The sequence below is a fragment of the Hirsutella rhossiliensis genome, assembly GCF_020360975.1.
Source record: "Hirsutella rhossiliensis strain HR02 chromosome Unknown scaffold00004, whole genome shotgun sequence".
Lineage (NCBI taxonomy): Eukaryota > Fungi > Ascomycota > Sordariomycetes > Hypocreales > Ophiocordycipitaceae > Hirsutella > Hirsutella rhossiliensis.
Genome location: NW_025408670.1, coordinates 1899396 through 1916695, shown reverse-complemented (window position 1 = coordinate 1916695; position 17300 = coordinate 1899396). Strand labels below are relative to the sequence as shown.

General features: G+C 60.0%; 7 protein-coding genes across 7 annotated transcripts; 4 read left to right on the top strand and 3 right to left on the bottom strand.

Annotated features, from left to right (window-relative positions):
- Nucleotides 1-832: 832 nt before the first annotated feature.
- On the top strand, nt 833-2220 carry HRG_04389 (uncharacterized protein; the record flags this gene model as incomplete). Its single annotated transcript, XM_044862860.1, has 2 exons — nt 833-1544; nt 1619-2220. 2 exons carry the CDS (start codon nt 833-835, stop codon nt 2218-2220), a joined length of 1314 nt encoding a protein of 437 aa, XP_044721474.1.
- A 231-nt stretch (nt 2221-2451) lies between these two features.
- Nucleotides 2452-3426, bottom strand: HRG_04388 (gamma-glutamyl cyclotransferase, AIG2-like domain-containing protein; the record flags this gene model as incomplete). Its single annotated transcript, XM_044862859.1, has 1 exon — nt 2452-3426. One exon carries the CDS (start codon nt 3424-3426, stop codon nt 2452-2454), a length of 975 nt encoding a protein of 324 aa, XP_044721473.1.
- Nucleotides 3427-4947: 1521 nt separating this feature from the next.
- Nucleotides 4948-5975, top strand: HRG_04387 (putative amidoligase enzyme domain-containing protein; the record flags this gene model as incomplete). The annotated part of the gene is made up of 2 exons (XM_044862858.1): nt 4948-5742; nt 5820-5975. 2 exons carry the CDS (start codon nt 4948-4950, stop codon nt 5973-5975), a joined length of 951 nt encoding a protein of 316 aa, XP_044721472.1.
- A 428-nt stretch (nt 5976-6403) lies between these two features.
- On the bottom strand, nt 6404-8731 carry HRG_04386 (carbamoyl-phosphate synthase L chain, ATP binding domain-containing protein; the record flags this gene model as incomplete). The annotated part of the gene is made up of 3 exons (XM_044862857.1): nt 6404-6472; nt 6533-6611; nt 6708-8731. 3 exons carry the CDS (start codon nt 8729-8731, stop codon nt 6404-6406), a joined length of 2172 nt encoding a protein of 723 aa, XP_044721471.1.
- A 349-nt stretch (nt 8732-9080) lies between these two features.
- Nucleotides 9081-9931, top strand: HRG_04385 (pyridoxamine 5'-phosphate oxidase domain-containing protein; the record flags this gene model as incomplete). Its single annotated transcript, XM_044862856.1, has 3 exons — nt 9081-9188; nt 9268-9442; nt 9522-9931. The coding sequence occupies 3 exons, from the start codon at nt 9081-9083 to the stop codon at nt 9929-9931; spliced, it is 693 nt and encodes a 230-aa protein (XP_044721470.1).
- Nucleotides 9932-10328: 397 nt separating this feature from the next.
- HRG_04384 (membrane transport protein) lies at nt 10329-12159 on the bottom strand (the record flags this gene model as incomplete). The annotated part of the gene is made up of 3 exons (XM_044862855.1): nt 10329-10398; nt 10452-11829; nt 11901-12159. 3 exons carry the CDS (start codon nt 12157-12159, stop codon nt 10329-10331), a joined length of 1707 nt encoding a protein of 568 aa, XP_044721469.1.
- Nucleotides 12160-15282: 3123 nt separating this feature from the next.
- Nucleotides 15283-17298, top strand: HRG_04383 (kinase; the record flags this gene model as incomplete). The annotated part of the gene is made up of 6 exons (XM_044862854.1): nt 15283-15611; nt 15660-15802; nt 15845-15956; nt 16029-16095; nt 16255-16830; nt 16891-17298. 6 exons carry the CDS (start codon nt 15283-15285, stop codon nt 17296-17298), a joined length of 1635 nt encoding a protein of 544 aa, XP_044721468.1.
- Nucleotides 17299-17300: the final 2 nt, after the last annotated feature.

The following is a 17300-nucleotide window of genomic DNA, read 5'->3' as shown; positions in this document are numbered from 1 at the left end:
CGGGTAGAATGGCTTGGGATGTGGCCTCTGCTGCAGTGCTTGGGGTGACGACACCAAATCTGGCTCGAGGGCATTCGGAATTAGCAGGCGTCCGCCCAATCTGGTGGCCCAGTCAGGCACGAGCATTCTCGAGAATAAGCCTCCCAGCCGTGGACCGTTGATCGACGTCACTAGCCCGGATTATTCTACTGGTGCAGCCTTCGGGATACAAGGCAAAGATCACGGATCCGACTCGGGTACCCAACGTGGCTCAACCCTGACCTGTCGGGCCCCGCCAGCCAACACACGAGCACGCGTATTTGGCTGCCCAGAGCCGGTGCGCATCGGTCACTCGAACCCTGCGTCTTTTTCGTGACGCTGTGGGACTTGACAAAGCCATACTGTCGTATCAGAATCCTGGGCGCCTAGCCTGCATATTGCAACCCAATTGGCACGCATGCAGGCGAAGCCCAATGCGGTTGCAGCGGTCTCTCAGGCACAACACCACTGGTCCGGCGGTGCGTCAAGTCGGGACGCGTCCCTCAACGCCCAGCTGCCTAATCAATATGGCGGTCAAATGAGACCCCGAAACAGAGGCTAGGGTGACAGGCGGCCTCGACGGGGACATGTGACTCGACGTTTCTCGCGCCAGCGAAGCCTGGTTGGACGCCTCGCCGGGGTCCATGGCTTGGCGGCCGTCCAATAGCCTCTCTCTGAGCGCGATCATCTGACGTTGCTTTGTTGTGTGTCTTTGGCTTGTCGTTTGCCGTCGTCGCGAGGTTGTCGAACGCGAAAGTGTATGAAGAAGCGAGTATCATACCCCGATACAGAAGCAGAAGGTCTTGTATTTATCATGGAGCCCGGGACCGAGATCCAGCCACCGAGCCAAGAGGAACAGGTCGTGAAAGACCTAATGACACAGGACTACTCTCAGGCCGACAGGACAGCATCGCAGAGGCCGGTGCTCGAGAGCAAACTGGCAGACGAACTGCGGCTGCGTCGCTTCACCGAGGACGTGCTGGACGCGCGACAGGAAGAACTTGAGCATCAAGAGGCGGAGAACAAGAAGCTATCAAAGAAGATGGACTCGCTGCAGAAAGAGCTCGCAGAGGCCCAACGGGAGCTCATCGAGGCGCGCAACCAGACCAAGGCCAAGGCGAAGCAGCTACAGGACGCCAAGGACCACATATTCCATCTCCAGCCGAGACGCAAGGACATTACCGAGTCGGAGGCGCAGGAGGCCTACAAGAAGCTCTGCGGAAACGTGCAGCGATGGGTCGAGAACCGGCTGCAGCCCGTCCTGGACGAGTTGGAGTCGGGGCGCCTGAGGGGACGGCCGGTGGGCGCGCCCGCGGCACGGTTCGCTGCGCTTATCCGGGAGCCAGCCAGGCGCTGCCTGGGCGCACATCAATCCGACGAGCACCATGTCATTGCCGTCATCATGTACTACATCTGGCTGGCCTTGTTTGCCAAGCCCTTTTACTGTCCGTTGGACGGCTCCGACGACGATGCCACCATCACGTGGATCGACGAGCTGGAGACCACAATGTCAAAGTTGCCACGGGGTAAGCGAGCCGTGTTGGGCTTCCAATTCAGTACGTGCAAGAGAGCAAGAGACTAATTCCTCCCCGCCTGCAAGATGCCGCCCACTGCCGCGAGTGGAGGAGCGAGACGCTCTCAGCATTGACGAGCCAGCCGCTGTTCAAGTCCCGGCGAGCGGCGTACATTGGTCTCGTATCCGAAGATCTCGCCTCTCTCCTGTCCATTGTGGTACCCAGGGCGTCGCACGGCGACCTGCAAAGCTCCGTTCGCAGAACCATAGTCGAGCCGGCGGCCGACTTTGCACACAAGCTGCAGCTGGCGTCGAGCATTTTTTCTCTCAAGTGGCCGGCTCGCAACGCCAGCTCGAGGCTCGAGGTGTACGAATGCATCAACCTGGCGAGTGGCGGTCTCGTGCTCGACCTCGGCAGCAGCACATCGGCGCGGCAGAAAGTCACGTATCTTTTCGACGTGGCCCCGGGGCTCTTTGTCGAGAGGGTCGATGTGGGCAAGAAGGCGCCGTTGAAAGCTATCTACAGGCCCAACGTCCTGGTCTACGTCGGGGATGGAGAGGTTCCTCAGAGGCCAACGCTCATGAGATGGCTGTGCGACAACACAAACGGATCCGCCCGCGATCCGCTACCGAGGACCGCCATGCCAAGGAGTAAGACCCTTTCCTCCATCCGCTCCTCCAAGCTCTGATGTCGTCACCTAGGGTCCATGGGGCAGCTGCCAACGGGGAGACGGAGGTGACGGCGCGGGTGTCTCGCCTCTGTCCTTGGAGAGCGGATTGCGAGGTCGGTCGAGAGGCTCGAGGAGGTGATTGCGGCTCGTTTGTTCCGAGCGCAGCAGCAACCACACAACTCACAGAACGTCGAGTAGACTAATGGATCATGGTCCCCCTAATGACACGGAGAAGAAAGAAGCACGGCCTCAGATGGATGACCTCCATTCCCAATCGGCTATGTATTCCTCGACGGTGATGACGGGAGCGTCGTAGTATCTGCGTGCGGCCCTGGACCGAAGTGGAGTGAGCGGTCGTGTCGCCAAAGCCGCCTGAGCCCGACCCCCTACGTTCTCGCTGCTGGTGTTACGCGGCATGCGTACCAGAGCTCGATGGGGATTCTGTTGGTCAGGACGGTTCGTGACTTGACCTTTCCGGGCTGGAGATGGCTCACCAGTCCTGGAAGGGGTGCTCCGCTTGACGCCGCGAGTTGCCGACTTGGGCCTGGTCGCCTCTCCCGACGAGTGATCCTGGTTGGGGGTGTTGGGGGAGGCCTCGGGGATAAAGGGGCGGATACACTTGCGGATATAGTCGTCTTCGATGCCGAGAGCCCTCGCGTCGACGATGCCGAGGTTGAGGCGATTGACGTACTCATCCTTGGGGGCGCTGTCCTCGACGTGGTTGAGGCTGATGTACACGAGCACGTCGTTTTCCCAGTGCTGACGAGGCGGGCCCGAGGTGGCCGGGCCTGATGCCTTGTTGATGCGGCGGCATACGGCAGCGGGGCCGCCCTTATCGACGATCCAGGAGACGGGCCGGCGGTAGAGGGAACCCTGGGCACGGTGGAGAAGGACGGGCATATAACGCTTCTGGTAGGCGTTTTTGGAGACGCCCTCGTTGATGTCGAGCTTGGCCTCGTCCTTGTCGTCGATTTCATAGACGAGGCCGTCGACGCGATGACCATCGGCCTCGACAATGTTTGCGTAGCCGCGCTCGTTGATCTGCCAGCGGTGGTTGGACAGTCTGGCGCGGCCGATGTAGCGGCTGTTGGGGCAGCGCTTCTTCATCTGCTTGATGTGAAGGTTGCTGCCGTAGGCAAAGTAGTACTTTGTTGGCCGGGGGTCGCCGGCGTGTGGTTTCCTGGCGGCCGAGGGCCCGTTGGGAGCGGTGGTGGTGGCGGCCATCTCGAGGACACGGCCGAGACAAGCGCCGAACATCCGCGTGCGCGTCAAGGGTATGGGCTTCAGGGGTTCAAGGAAGGAGGGGGGGGGAGAGTGTGAGGAGACAGGGGTGGACAGGAGGAGAGACGGGAAGGCTTGCTTGATGCCGCAACGTGGGCGCTTTCAGTCCGGACTGGCGGGTGATTTGTTGAAAAAGGGGGGGAAGAGATGGGGAGTCGTCGAAAAGAGGCTTGCTTGAAAGAAGAACAGCTACTGCGAATCAGCCGCTGGACAAGGACAATGGCGTCTCGGCGGAAGAGGGAGAGGATGACGAGGAGAAAGAGCGAGAGCAGGCCAGAGTTTGGGCGAGGACCGAATCTGCGGAGCTGCCCGGACATTGTCTTTGGGCAGCAAGGCATCGAGAGCGAGTTGCGCGATTCGCAGAGGGTCTCCCTTTGCCGCCAATTGCACATCTCCACGTCCCGGCGTGCCGAGAGTCGTTTGCTCCTCCCTCTCACTGCGAAGGCGAGCGAGTAGAGTGGCCTTGCTCGGCTGGATGGAACACGAAGCCTCCGTCATGAGCGATGACTGCCTCTGGGATCATACGGATGGATGGGCGGGTGGGTGTGGCGGCCCAAGCAGGGGGGGTCAGAGGCCTTCTTGCTGGGGATTCGTACGGGTGACACAGCCGAGGGAGCACGCGATGCTCGGTACAGCCTCCCGAGGGCAACGTGGGCTTGAGGATGAGGCTGAACTGGAAGCTGGTGGCCGATGGTTGATCCTCCACCCCCCCAACGGGCTTCGCCGCGCCATCCGTGGACCCTCTTCTTCATCAGCCGTCAGTCTTATGCAGTACAGCCAGTAGTCGGGCGTATATGTAGATGTGCCACGACAGGGGTTGGAGAGGTTGGGGGGTACTGTAGTAAGAGAGGCGGGCGACGGGCCAACGCAGCAGAAAGGCACGGACTGGAAGACAGGCAGGGCTGTCGTCGCGACTGGCACATGGGGCCCGATAGTCTGGAGGGCAGCCGACCAGCGCACGCCGCGCCGTGGATGCCCATTATCGTGCGCCAGCCAGCGCCGTCGCCGCTATCAGAGTCGCTCCCAGCCTGGCCTGCGTGTTTTTTTTTCCTTTTGCCCTTTCTTCGATTGGCCTTTCTGCTTCGGATCTTTGGGAGGCGAGGGCGCGGGGGACGCTTATTGTGCATCAAGTGTGCAGAGAACTCGACGGCCTCTCGTGGTTCAGTGTGCGCCTCAACACCAACACGTCGCCTTGAATATCACCGCCATCGCCGCCTCCCGCGACGCACGCAACGTATCTCCTTCACACTTTCTTTGTTGAGACGCAAGTTCGCTGCATGGTGCTGTGCACACTTGCGGGCAAAGTCAAAAGTCATCCCCCCCCCCCCTTTGTCCTCTTCCTTTCACAGCCCCTGATACCTCCTTTACTCCCTCTCCTCTTCTCCATTCCCCAGACCTCGTCCTCGACCCCCCTCCCCCCCCTTCTCGACACCCGCTTCCGTCTCTCTCCAAGCGTCCCCGACCATGGTCCGGCACTACAACTTCGGCATTGAGATCGAGGCCGTGGCCAAGCCGTACGGCAGCGGCGAGAGCTTCTCCAACGTCGACTGGTACCGGCAGCTGGCGCAGAAGCTGCAGAACCGCGGCGTGCCCGCCGTCCACGACGACTGCCTGCGCTACAGCAAGCACCCGGAGTACTACGGCGGCAAGTGGTTCGTCACGCGCGACGGCTCGCTCAAGCGGCCGGCGCCCTTCGTGTGCATGGAGGTGGTCTCGCCGCGCCTCGACACCAAGCAGCCCGTCAGCCGCACCGTCTCCGACTTCTGGGAGGCCATGCGCGTCCACTTCAACCCGCAGCGCGACCTCTCGTGCGGCGGCCACGTCCACGTCACCCCCGTCAGCCGCCGCAACAAGTTCTCGCTGCGCTCCCTCAAGGCCATTGCCTTTGCCACCGTCGTCTACGAGGACTTTGTCTCGGCCGTCCTGTCGCCGCCGCGCCGCGAGAACCAGTACTGCAAGTTCAACAGCCTGAGCCCGGACTCGGGCCTGCGCGAGGCCCTGGCCTGGGGCAAGTCCACCGCCTCCCTGCGCCAGGTCGCCGCCGACATCCGCTCGCGCCCCAACGAGATGGAGCTCTACTTCTACATGCAGGGCAACCGCTACGTCCTGTGGAACTTCCAAAACATCTTTCCCAACCCCAAGACGGGCCGCTGCACGGGCACCGTCGAGTTCCGCGGCGGGAACCAGTTCCTCAACACCAGGGGCACCCTGGCCTGGGTCGCCTTTGTCCTGGGCTTCATCACGCTGGCTCTGAAAGAGGTGAGTCCCCCGGGGCCGTGAGCAGGGCTCACGAGTGGGAAAGGAGGAAAGCTGTTTGCTCACATGCCATGTTCCAGGACCTGGTTGAGACCTTCAAGGCCTACGTCTCCCCGGCAGAGCCAAACTTCCCGCACCGCTTGGCCGAGTGGTGGGTTCGCATTCGGCGCGCAGCCAAGAAGTCCAAGATGAGCCGTCATCTGCCAGAGGAGTACTCCAAAATGAAGACGCGGTAATGGGCGGTCTGGGGTTTCTCTTATTTGGTGCTGGCTATGACCGCTCCGGGCTGGGGCCGGAGCGAGGATTTGCTATCTCCGTGTGTTGGGAACCTCCGCCGTCGTGAATCGATGGATTGTACCAGGAGCTGGCGCCGCAAGAAGGGGATTTACTTCAGGGGACGGAGCCGGGTTGTTCTGAATCTGCACACAGTGCGTTTAGGACTCTTCTGAAGATGATGTATGGGATGCCACCATCAAACCATTTCATGGTTGATATCGCCGAGTTTCCCCCTGAACAGTTACAGTACAGCATATCAAAGTGAACAACCGCAGAAACAGCAAAAACTACCCAATGTATTGCACCACGTCATCTATGTCATGTAACTCACCTCTCGCAAACAGCCTATGGCCGTCTTGCCCCCAAACGCCAGTCGCTCAGGGTCCGCTCACGCCTCACCCCCCTGGCTCGCGTCTTCCTCGAACAAGACGAGCGCCGTTCCGGCCTTGCAAATATCCTGAGAAACAGCTGTCAGCAAATGCTTCTTTCTGTGCACGCGCGCGCCAGAGAGACTTACGCCCTCCTTGTGGGTCAGCTTCTTGATCACGCCGTCCTGCGGCGAGCGAATGACCGTCTCCATCTTCATGGACTCGATGCTGCGTCACGCGTTGCGTCAGCTAGCCATTCTCTTCGCTTAGATTCTTCTTCGCCACGGTCTGACATGAGACGAAGAGCGGGGAAAGGCATCCTACACGACCAGGGGCTCGCCTCTCTTGACCTGCTGGCCCGCCTCGACCTCGTTCCGCAGCACCTTGCAGGGCATGGGCGCCACCACCGAGGCCGTCGCCTCCTTGAGCCCCAGCGCTTTCTCGTACCACGACGGCGGCACCAGCGCCAGGTCCGTCTTGACCCCGTGCTGGAAAATGGCCACCTTGGTCTCGTCGCCGCTGGTCTGCGGCACGACCGACGACAGGATGCGCTCCGAGGGAAAGTACGTCTGCACCTGGACCACGGCGCCCGAGGGGTTCTGGGGCTCGCTGACGACGTTGGAAAAGACGCGCGGCGACGACGGGGCGTCTTTTCGTGTGACGGTGATGGTGTACAGGCTGCGGCCCGTCTGGGTGACGCTGGCCTCGACCACCTCGCCCTCGAGCTCGCTGTAGCCGTCGAGCACCTTGAAGGCCAACTTGCGCTCGCTGGTCGCGCCCGCGTCGCCGAAACCGAGTGTCTCGCCGTGGGGAGGGCTGCTGGACTTGAGCTCGCGATTCATGACGCCGAGCGCCGCCTGGGCAAAGACCTCGTCGCTGATGCGCCTGGGCCTAAACAGCTCGTCCCTCCACTTGTCGATGAAGCCCGTCTCGACATCGCCGTCGACAAAGGCCTGCGTCTGGCAGAGCCGCTTGAGGAACTCGACGTTTGTGCTGACGCCGACAATCTCAAAGGCGCGCAGGGCCGACTCGAGCTTGGCAATGGCTCGCTCGCGCGTGTCGCCCCGGACAATGAGTTTGGCAATCATGCCATCGTAGGCCTCGGATACGGTGCTGCCCGACCCAAAGCCCCAGTCCAGCCGCACGTCCTCGTCGGCCTGCACCGACGCGGGCAGCACGGCGTGCACGAGCTTGCCCGAGTCCGGCATGAAGCCCTTTTCCGGGTTCTCGGCGTAGATGCGCGCCTCGATGGCTGCGCCGCGCCGGCTCATCTGCTCCTCCACCTCGGCCTGGCCCAGCGGCAGCCTCTCGCCGGCCGCCACGCGAAACTGCCACTCGACCAGGTCCAGACCCGTCACCATCTCCGTCACGGGGTGCTCGACCTGCAGCCGCGTGTTCATCTCCATAAAGTAGAACCTGCCGCTGTCCTTGTCCAGGATGAATTCGACGGTGCCGGCGCCGACGTAGCCCACGGCCGAGGCCGCCTTGCGCGCCTTGTCCCAGAGGTCCTGCCTCGTGGCCTCGTCGAGCTCGGGGGCGGGCGACTCCTCGAGGATCTTTTGGTGTCTCCTCTGCACGCTGCAGTCTCTCTCGCCGAGCGCGACCGTGTTGCCGTGCTTGTCGGCAAAGATTTGCACCTCGACATGCCGCGGCCGCACAATGTACTTTTCCACCAGCATCACCTCTCCGCCCTCGCCAAAGGACGCCCTGGCCTCGGCCCTGGCGCTCTTGAGCTGCGTCGCGAACTCGTCTTCCGTCATGACGATCCTCATGCCCTTGCCGCCGCCGCCGCGGACGCTCTTGAGCAGCACGGGAAAGGTAACGTCCTTGGCGTGCTGCAGCAGCTCGTGCTCGCCCTGCTCGGAGCCGTGGTATCCAGGCACGCAGGGGACGTTTGCCGCCGTCATAATTTCCTTGCTGCGCGCCTTGTTGCCCATGTCGGCCATGGCGGTGGCTGGCGGGCCGACAAAGACGATGCCCTCCTTCTCGCAACGCTCCGCAAACTGCGCATTCTCGGACAGGAAGCCGTACCCGGGATGCAGCGCCTGAATTTTGTGCTTCTTGGCCAGGGCGATGATCTTGTCGCCGTCGAGGTAGCCGTTGGCCGGGCCGAGGCCGAGCGACTGGTACCCCGACGAGGCGTGCCAGGAACCCGCGTCGACATCCGTGTAGACGGTCGTCGTGCGGATGCCCATGCGCTCGGCCGTGCGATTGATGCGAATCGCGATCTCGCCGCGGTTGGCGATGAGGACGGAGCCGAGGGCCGTCAGCTTCGGGGCTGACGAGGTCGTCGAGGCGTAGCGAGGGAGGGGCCTCAAGCGGAGGCGACTGGCCCTGAGGGAACGCATTACGGCTTCCGATGGGCGCTTGTCTCACGCGATGGCAGAGTTACGGGGCCTCAATCCGGATCGCGCGTGAGTTGTGCATTCGATAGCAGAGCTCAAGAGACAGGGGAGGGAGGGAGCAGAAGCCGAGGAGCAAGGTCGACGACAAAGTAATTAGACCGCCCCCGTAGGAAGCCGAGTGTAGCCGCCAAAGCTCGCGTGACATAGCCCGACGTCACGGCTCCAGGTTAGTAAGCGGCAGACCACTGCCCCACGTCGTTGCCCGAGGGGACTAGACTCGAATTGCCCATGACTGCATGATCCAGGATCAACGAGCCTAGACTCTCCGACCTAGCCCTCCAGCGTCACGACCATGGACAAGATCCCGCTCAACTACGAAGCCTCAGAAGGCGACACCCACAAGCAGCTGACCGACGCGCTGCCCCCCGAGGTGGTCCAATGCCTCGAGAATGCCCAATTCGTACGTTGATGTTCCCCCTCAGTTCACGCCCCGCCAAGGCGAGCAAGCGACTAACAACGAGGCCGCTTCGCCGTGATAGCTCCATCTTGCGACGTGCGCCGACAACGTGCCTCACGTCTCCCTCATGAACTACACATACCTCCCGTCCTCGCCCTACTCGTCCCGCCCCGTCATCGTCATGACCACCAACCCGGCCTCTCGAAAGACGACCAACATCATCGCGAACCCCAACGTCTCCCTGCTCGTCCACGACTGTAAGTCGAACCACCCAAACATAGATGGGAATCATCCCAACCCTTCGGACCCATTTTGATGCTAATGTCGAAAACGTAGGGGTCTCCCACCGCCCGCCGACCCACACCCGCCGACCCTCCGGAGGTTCTCCCGGCCCCGAGCACCGATCCAGCCTCGCCTCCCTCCTCCTGAACCTCAACACATCTGCCATGTCCAGCATCAGCGCCACCATTGGAGGTGTCGCGAGACTGGCCCCGCCTAGCTCCGAGGAGGGGAAGTTCCTCATCGAGAAGCATCTGGAGAATAACACCTTCGAGGACACCGAGCCCCTAGCCCGCCAGCAAATCAACGCAGGGGGCAACGGCGGCACAACGGGCCACTTTGTGACCGGGGAGGAGGTGGGCGTCATCGTCGTGGACATCAAGGACGTGAGAATCAGCGATTGGAAGGGAACGGTGAGGGACTGGGCCCTGATTTCCGATTCAAACCTGGCCAATGGCACGGGCTAATGAGGCGACTGGTTTGGTGTCGAGAGGTCAAAGGGGACTCATGTGTGTTTACGATATACCCTTGTGGCTCGAGTCTTCTCACGAGGCCAAGAAGCCCGCATGCCCAACGCAAGAACACTTGTATGCCGTTTGTCACGCAACCGCAGTGTCCTATTATACAAGCTGAATGACTCTCCACAACCAAACCTTAAACGCCTTGCTCTCCGTAAATGCTAGCCCAGTGCATCGAGCTCGTCCAAGGTTACTGTGGCCTGGGCGTGCCACAACCCCAGTCGACCGTGCAAGTGCCTGGGACGGTATGACCATCTCTCCCAGTCCAAGCGTCGCCCAGAAATCGGAAGCGAGGAAGCAGTATCAATCACCAACCTGGTATCAACAGATTTACAAGCATCCGCGCTTATGACGCCGCTGCCCACTCCACAACTTCGAGAGCCATCATGACCAGCACCAGCGTGGATGGAAGGATCCTAAATCAGTGTTAGCGATCTGCAGAAAACAAGAGTAAGAGGTTGCGGCGTACCATATCACATAGCTCTGGAACAGTATGCGGCCCATCGTCTTTTCGTACACGGCGTTGATCTGGCAAATCTGGGCCAGTTGCAGGGCGCTCGGGGCGCCAGTGAGGAGGAAGCAGACAATTATGAAAATTGGGTCGTCGAGGATGCTGACCGGCAGATACTTTGCCGTGAGAGCCAAGATGGGTGCCATGATGACAGTCGGCAAGACCATGCGACTCAGCAGCGACGCGATGAGAAGCTTTGTTCCGATTTGTTCTTCTTCGGGGTCGTGGTCGTCATCGCGGGCCATCGTGTTCCGCGCCAGGTTGGCTCCCAGGACAACCAGGATCAAGGGAACCGCGACTCCTCCGCTCGATTTGACGGCGTTGGTGACACTGTTGTTGACAAAGGAGCCCTCTTCGAAAAAGCGGCGCTGCAGTGCGGGGATGGATGCAACCGTGACGGCAATCAGCATCGCCCACAGCGGCGGGTTCATGAACTCCCAAATGAAGTTGTGCGTCTTTTTGATGGCCGTTGCCAGGAACGACAGGGTCAACTGAAGGGGGCGAGGCAGGCCTTGGTAGCGGCGACTGACAGAGCGACCGGCTTGGGCCTGCCAGGAGTGAACCTTGTTGGTGACAGACAGTCTGAACCGAGCCCAATTGCCGTTTGCCTCGGCATCATGCGGCCCACCGCCGTTCCCACCAACTCGAGGGAAAACGCCAGTGTCGAGCCTATTGCCGTTGAGGGGAGGCTGATTGGCCTGGGACACGGTTTTCTGAGAAGACGACTTCTTGGGAAAGAACTCATCGTCGTCGCTCGAGTCGGTCGTGGAAGTTCTCGAGGTCCCAGCGACCGGGGTCGGTCCCCCGGGCACGTATGTGCGCGAGTCAACACTATGACTATCGACCTCGTCTTCGGTCTCTCCATCGAGGCCGTCGATAAGGCCTTGTGTTTCCTGGTCATTGTGATCCTCCTGATGCCGAGATTGGCCCTCCTCTGCGAGCTGTTCTCGGTATTCGGGGTACTTGTCCTTGGAGGCCAGCAGTACATGGTATCCCCAACTCCAGCGAACAAGCTGGCCAAGCTGCTGGAAAATGAGGAGGTACAAAATGCCTCGAGCACCGACCTCGTCGTCGTTGTCACCCGGGATCCTGTCCCAGTGGAGCCCCTTGATGGTCTGCGAGAGGGACAAAACGAGGGAGATTGGCAACGAGTTGGAGTTGCCAAAGACGCCCATGGCGGTAACGAAGTTGGAGGCACGTCTGTTGAATTGGAAGGCCTTGGCGACCAACGTGGATACGACCCACGAGACCAGGGTCTGGACGACGAAGATGGCGGGTATAATGGCAAGATCGGAAAGCTTATCGGCGTTGAGCTGGGATGCCAGCTTGGTGAAGACTGGGAAAACAAAGTCAGAGAATGGACTGTTGAGAGGTGACGCGATGCATCAAGGGCGGCGACAGGCATACTAAGGCATGGGGTGAAGAGCATGACATTAAGGTTGGCCAGGAACTTTTGCTTGTCGGCATCGAAATGGCCCAGGCGAGCGATGATGTAGCCCGGCAGACTGACGCAGACGACCTCGAGGACGGCCTCGAAGACGAGGAGACAGAGGTGGGGGAGCGACGGATGACCCTGCCCCGGGGTCTGGAAGACCCTCATCGGGTAGTCGTAGGCATTCTGGGCGAGGTTCGCCAGGCGAAAAGACGTCGGGCCCGTAGGATCCATCAATAAGCGCGCCGCAGACGTGACCGGGGGAGGAAGAGACGGCCGTGAAAGGCTGGGACGGGGGACGACGAGATGCGAGCAGTCGACGGGCGGCAGAGGGACAAAGCGATGGCGGTTGCGGGAGGTAGGGCGGCCTTTTATGATGCCTGGTCGGATCGGAAGGGGCCAAAAGTACTATCTTCGGGGGATAACCTTAAAAAACCAAAGTCGCACGGCAGCAAGGGGAGGTGTGGTGTGTATGTGTTTGTGTGGCGTTGGGAGTGGCGCCGAGCGCGAACGGACGGGCTTGAATGGTTCAATGCGTCGTCAGCTGCAGCACGCAAGCGAAGACAATGCCAAGGCTTCGTGGGATGGGCGAGTAGGAGAGAAGAAAAAGACCTTATCTCAGGAGTGATCTGCAGTGCACAGGGCGACGGGCGACGACTTTGCTCTGGCCGGTCGTACAAAAGCCAGCGTCGCATTCAAGTGAGTCGCTGCCGCGCCAGCATGATGTATGTACTGTACGGTACGTGGGCTACCTAGGTAGCAGCGCCCAGGTGTATCAATAGCCTGTTTTGTTCGTTGCCGCGACGGATACGTAGAATGACGGGAGGAGAGGGAGCCAACAGGGGGTGGTTTTTGCGACAGACGAGCCCTTGCTTGTTGAAGTCATCCTTGGAGAGCGTGCGCAAGGAGCCGCAGTGGGCCTGACGGGGTTGTCCAGGGCACAAGGGGTACAAGAAGCCACGCCCAGGAGCTAAGGACGCCCGCAAGATTGACCGGCTGCACTATCCCCCCGAGCTAAGCCTCGTGTATCCAGACCTGCCGATTGGTGCCTTAGCCGCAGGGGCCTAGAGGTTGCGAGCTGAAGACCTAGTACCCGATTAGTGCTTTGAATGCCGGACCCTCTAGGGAAGATTTGAGTGGGGTGGCTTGGAAAGCCGCTGTTTGGGCTCAGCGACGATTGGGGATGACAACTCCCGCAAGCTTCGCACGATATTATTCAAAAAAAGCAAAGCAAGGCAAAAAAGGCAAAAAAGGCAAAAAAGAAAAGGCAAAGCAAGGCAGAGCAAGGCAGAGCAAGGCAAACAAAGTCGCATCTCCAGGTGTCGTGATGGGCCGAGTTGTGGAAATGACCGGTCAGGTAAAGGCAGACAATACATTGTGTGGTAGCAGTCAGTACTCATCTCCATTGGTAACCCCGCCCATGGTAAAAAACTCGGTGCCGAGACGGTTTGCGTGATACAGAACTGACATTTCCAAAACACCGAGCACCGACTGTGCCGCAACCTGTCCCGCCAAGCCCCCAGGTGTCACTCCTGTACAGATTTATCAATCTAATAAATCTATACCCCCTGCTGGACTTTGCAAACCGCTCCACCACGTCGCGCATTTGAGACCCTCCTTGACCCTTGGCCCTGTGCTCTCCCCCGGAAGAGGCCAAGGACGATCAGACACGTTCCTGCGAAACAGGCCGTCGAGAAGAATCCTCAGTACGCTGACCGCATGCCAAGGGAGTCGTCCCCGCGTTCATGGCGTCACCCGTGTTTGAGAGGTCGTATCATCTGAATGGGCGAGCTCTGCGCAACGTGAGACGCGGGGAAACAGTCTCCAAAAAAACCGACTCAGCATTGCGGTGCAGCAGGAAACCTTAACCACAGCGACGCGGCACCAAAGCGTTTGACTATGTCGCCTGATGCTCGGAAGAAAAGACGACAAAAAAACAAGGCTTCCAAGAAAGACTTGTGACGGGTGCATGACGTCGTCGCCGTGCTCGACGGTCATCGACGGAGCGAGTGCCAATCGATGATTGGGTCACAGGATAATTATTGCTTCCCCCACTAGGCCCAATGTACCTAAGGTACGTAGATTTCCAATGTTGATGCCTGCAGAAAGATTGCGAGCTCTCGCTACGGCGGCAATGACCTTTGGTCGCGCAACCTCGCCGCCCTGCCCATTTGGGTGAGCTTACCCGCCAATACTTTATGTATACTGTACACCTGCAAACTTCCAATGTTCGTCTAACTTACAACGGACACTGACTGATGAGGTCGTGCAGCTGCCAGTCGACACCCTCCCCTCCAATGAATCAATCGGGGGCAGTGCCACCACTGAGCTTTCCAATATTTCTTAGCTGAAACGTCATCCAGAGGCGAATCGCGTCACCCCGCCTTGTGTGTCCGGACTGTGAGCTACCTGCGTGCGCGTTTCGAGGGCTGTACTATACAGTGCCTCGTTCGACTGCCTTGCTTTTGCCAGGGCTCGCATGTGCACATCATCCATGTTCCAATGGCCAGGCAACACCGTCGAGCGTTTGCTTCGGCGCATGTGCTCCGGCACCCATGCGCCTCGGTGGCTTGCGCCTGTGGCTGCAGCTCCTCGCCACCTGGACCCGAGGCCGGCCTTTTTTTTTTTCGTGCCTTCTTGTCTTCTCCCCTCTGCTCGTCGACCCCGGCCGACTTCGACCGCCGTGCATCTCCACCATCACTCGCTCCGCCCACGCTCCGCCTCATCGCCGCCCATCTGCCGCCATCGGAAGCTTGCCAGCAGTGCATGCATGCGGTGCTGAAACTGGCAGCCCCGATCCGAATATCGTGATTTGACCACGGGCGAGAAAAGCACGTCTTCCCTGGAAGCACTTCACTCTGCCAACATTTCCACTTGCGGCGGGCCAATCGTCAATACCCACCCCACGAGTCCAGACCAACTAGCTAGCCGCCTTGCTTGGCTAGTAGGTACTCTCCCGCATCAACGCTACCGCCGATCCATGGCATCCGCCCCCGCTGACAATTTCACCAGGTCTGGTCCGCCACCATTGTGCGTCCTCTTTCGGTGACGTCTTCGTTGCAAGGCCATCGCTCGCCCACCCGTTACTGCTTGCAGGACGACAGCGGTAGGGGAGCGGGAGAAAAAAAAACCGTCCCCAATCATCAAGCCTGCAACTCCTTCACTTTTGCCCACCCAAGCCGGCTTACCGGGCGGCGCATTCGACACCCCTCGACCCCCGCCGAAATCTTCATCCGCGAGACGATCGATACCCGCACATCGCATGGTCCTGGAGGCACCGCCGTATCTGAGGATCCGGGCCCTCTCTCCGGCCTGAACAATAGCGCCTTTGCAGCAACCTCTGTCGTCTGCCTAGTCATGAGCGGCGACGACCTTATTCCGGCCAGGCCGGACGATATCCTTGACGGCGAGCTCTCCGAAGACCCCGCGTCCCCGGGTACCCCAGAGTCGCCCGAGGCCGAAGCGCCTCAAGAACCGGCCTCCGCCGAACATCCCTCCGAAATTGCAAAGCGACTGCCGTCTCTGAGATCCGTCTCCGACCCTCAAAACATGAATCCCAATTCCACTTCGCGCGGTGTCCTGGGCAGGGCAAGGAATCCCAATCAGGTTCCGACCGCCCTCGCTGGGGCTGCCACCATGGACAACAGTGTCATGGCCAGGGCCAGGGCGCTTCATCAGGAAAGAATGCAGAGAGGCGCAACAAGCAGCTCGCCCACTACGCCCTCGTCGGTCAGCCCCGTTACTGGCCCCAATGGCTTTCCGGGTGGTCTTCGCATGCCCGCGGCGCTGCAGCGACCCAGCTTGGGACAGCATCCCAAATCCGCCCCCTCGATCGCGCCTTCGCTCAGCCAGAGGAGAGCAAACAAGATGGGCATGGGTATGAAGCTCTCGGATATGAGCGGTGGCGGCTCCTCTCCAGGCTTCAAGCTGTCCGACATTACCGGTGACAATCCCGACGAGCAAAATACCAACGGCTCTGGCCAAGGCTCGAAAATGGATGACTTCAAGCAGTACATTGATGCGGAAAAGGGGTGGATCACGTTTGACGGAGCCGCCACCATCACGCGCACCGGTGTCAATTTTGCCAATGGGCAGACATTTAGCATTTCTCTCGACGAAGTTGAAAAACTGGACGAGCTCGGCAAGGGCAACTACGGCACCGTCTACAAAGTGAGGCATGCTAAGCCAAGCCAACCTCGGTTCGGCCAGGGCCTCTCTGGATCGCGTCTTTCCAAAACAAAGTCCGACCTCGCCCCTTCTCACACACAGACAGTTGAGGGAACAGACGACGACCCAGGCACGGAGCGAAGCGGCGGCACAACCGGCAAGGTCATGGCCATGAAAGAGATTCGGCTAGAGCTAGACGATGCAAAATTCACAACAATACTCAAGGAGCTGGTAATATTGCACGAGTGTGTATCGCCACACATCATTGAGTTTTACGGCGCCTTTTTCCAAGAAGGGGCCGTGTATATCTGCATCGAGTACATGGACGGGGGCTCTATCGACAAGTTGTACGAAGGCGGCATACCGGAGAACGTGTTGCGCAAAATCACCTACTCAACCGTCATGGGGCTCAAGACGCTCAAGGATGACCACAACATCATCCACCGCGATGTCAAGCCGACCAACATCCTGATTAACACGAGGGGGCAGATCAAGATCTGCGACTTTGGCGTCAGCGGCAACTTGGTAGCCAGCATAGCGAGGACCAACATTGGCTGCCAGAGCTACATGGCTCCGGAACGAATATCCGGCGGCGGCATGGCACAGTCCGGCAACGCCGACGGCACCTACAGCGTGCAGAGCGACATATGGAGCCTGGGACTGACGGTTATCGAATGTGCAACGGGCCGCTACCCGTATCCGCCAGAGGTGTCGTCCACCATTTTCAGTCAGCTGAGCGTAAGTCGACGACGTTTCTGCTCTACATCAAGGGCTCTAGCGATGACTAACAAATGCCAGGCCATTGTCGAGGGAGACCCTCCCGACCTGCCGAAAGTGGGATACTCGGATGTGGCGAGGGACTTTATCCGCGGCTGTCTGCACAAGGTACCCAAGATGCGGGCAACGTATGCCGCGCTCCTGAAGCATGCCTGGCTCAAGCCCTTTTCGAAGCCGCAAACCATTACTGAAGAAGTCGAGGAGGGAGAAGAAGCGGAGAAGGTGGCCGAGGCAGTCGGCAAGATGCGGCTGGGCAGCGCCAACACCGAGGATGTCGAAGTCGGCGACTGGGTCCAATCGGTGCTGAGGCGGAAGCTGCAAGGGCGCGGCGACGGCGGCCCGTCGCGTCCGGCCTTGCACGCGGCGCCCCTCGACACCATGAGTCCATTGGGGAGCCCGCTGCTTCAGAGGACTGCCGAGTTGTCATGATG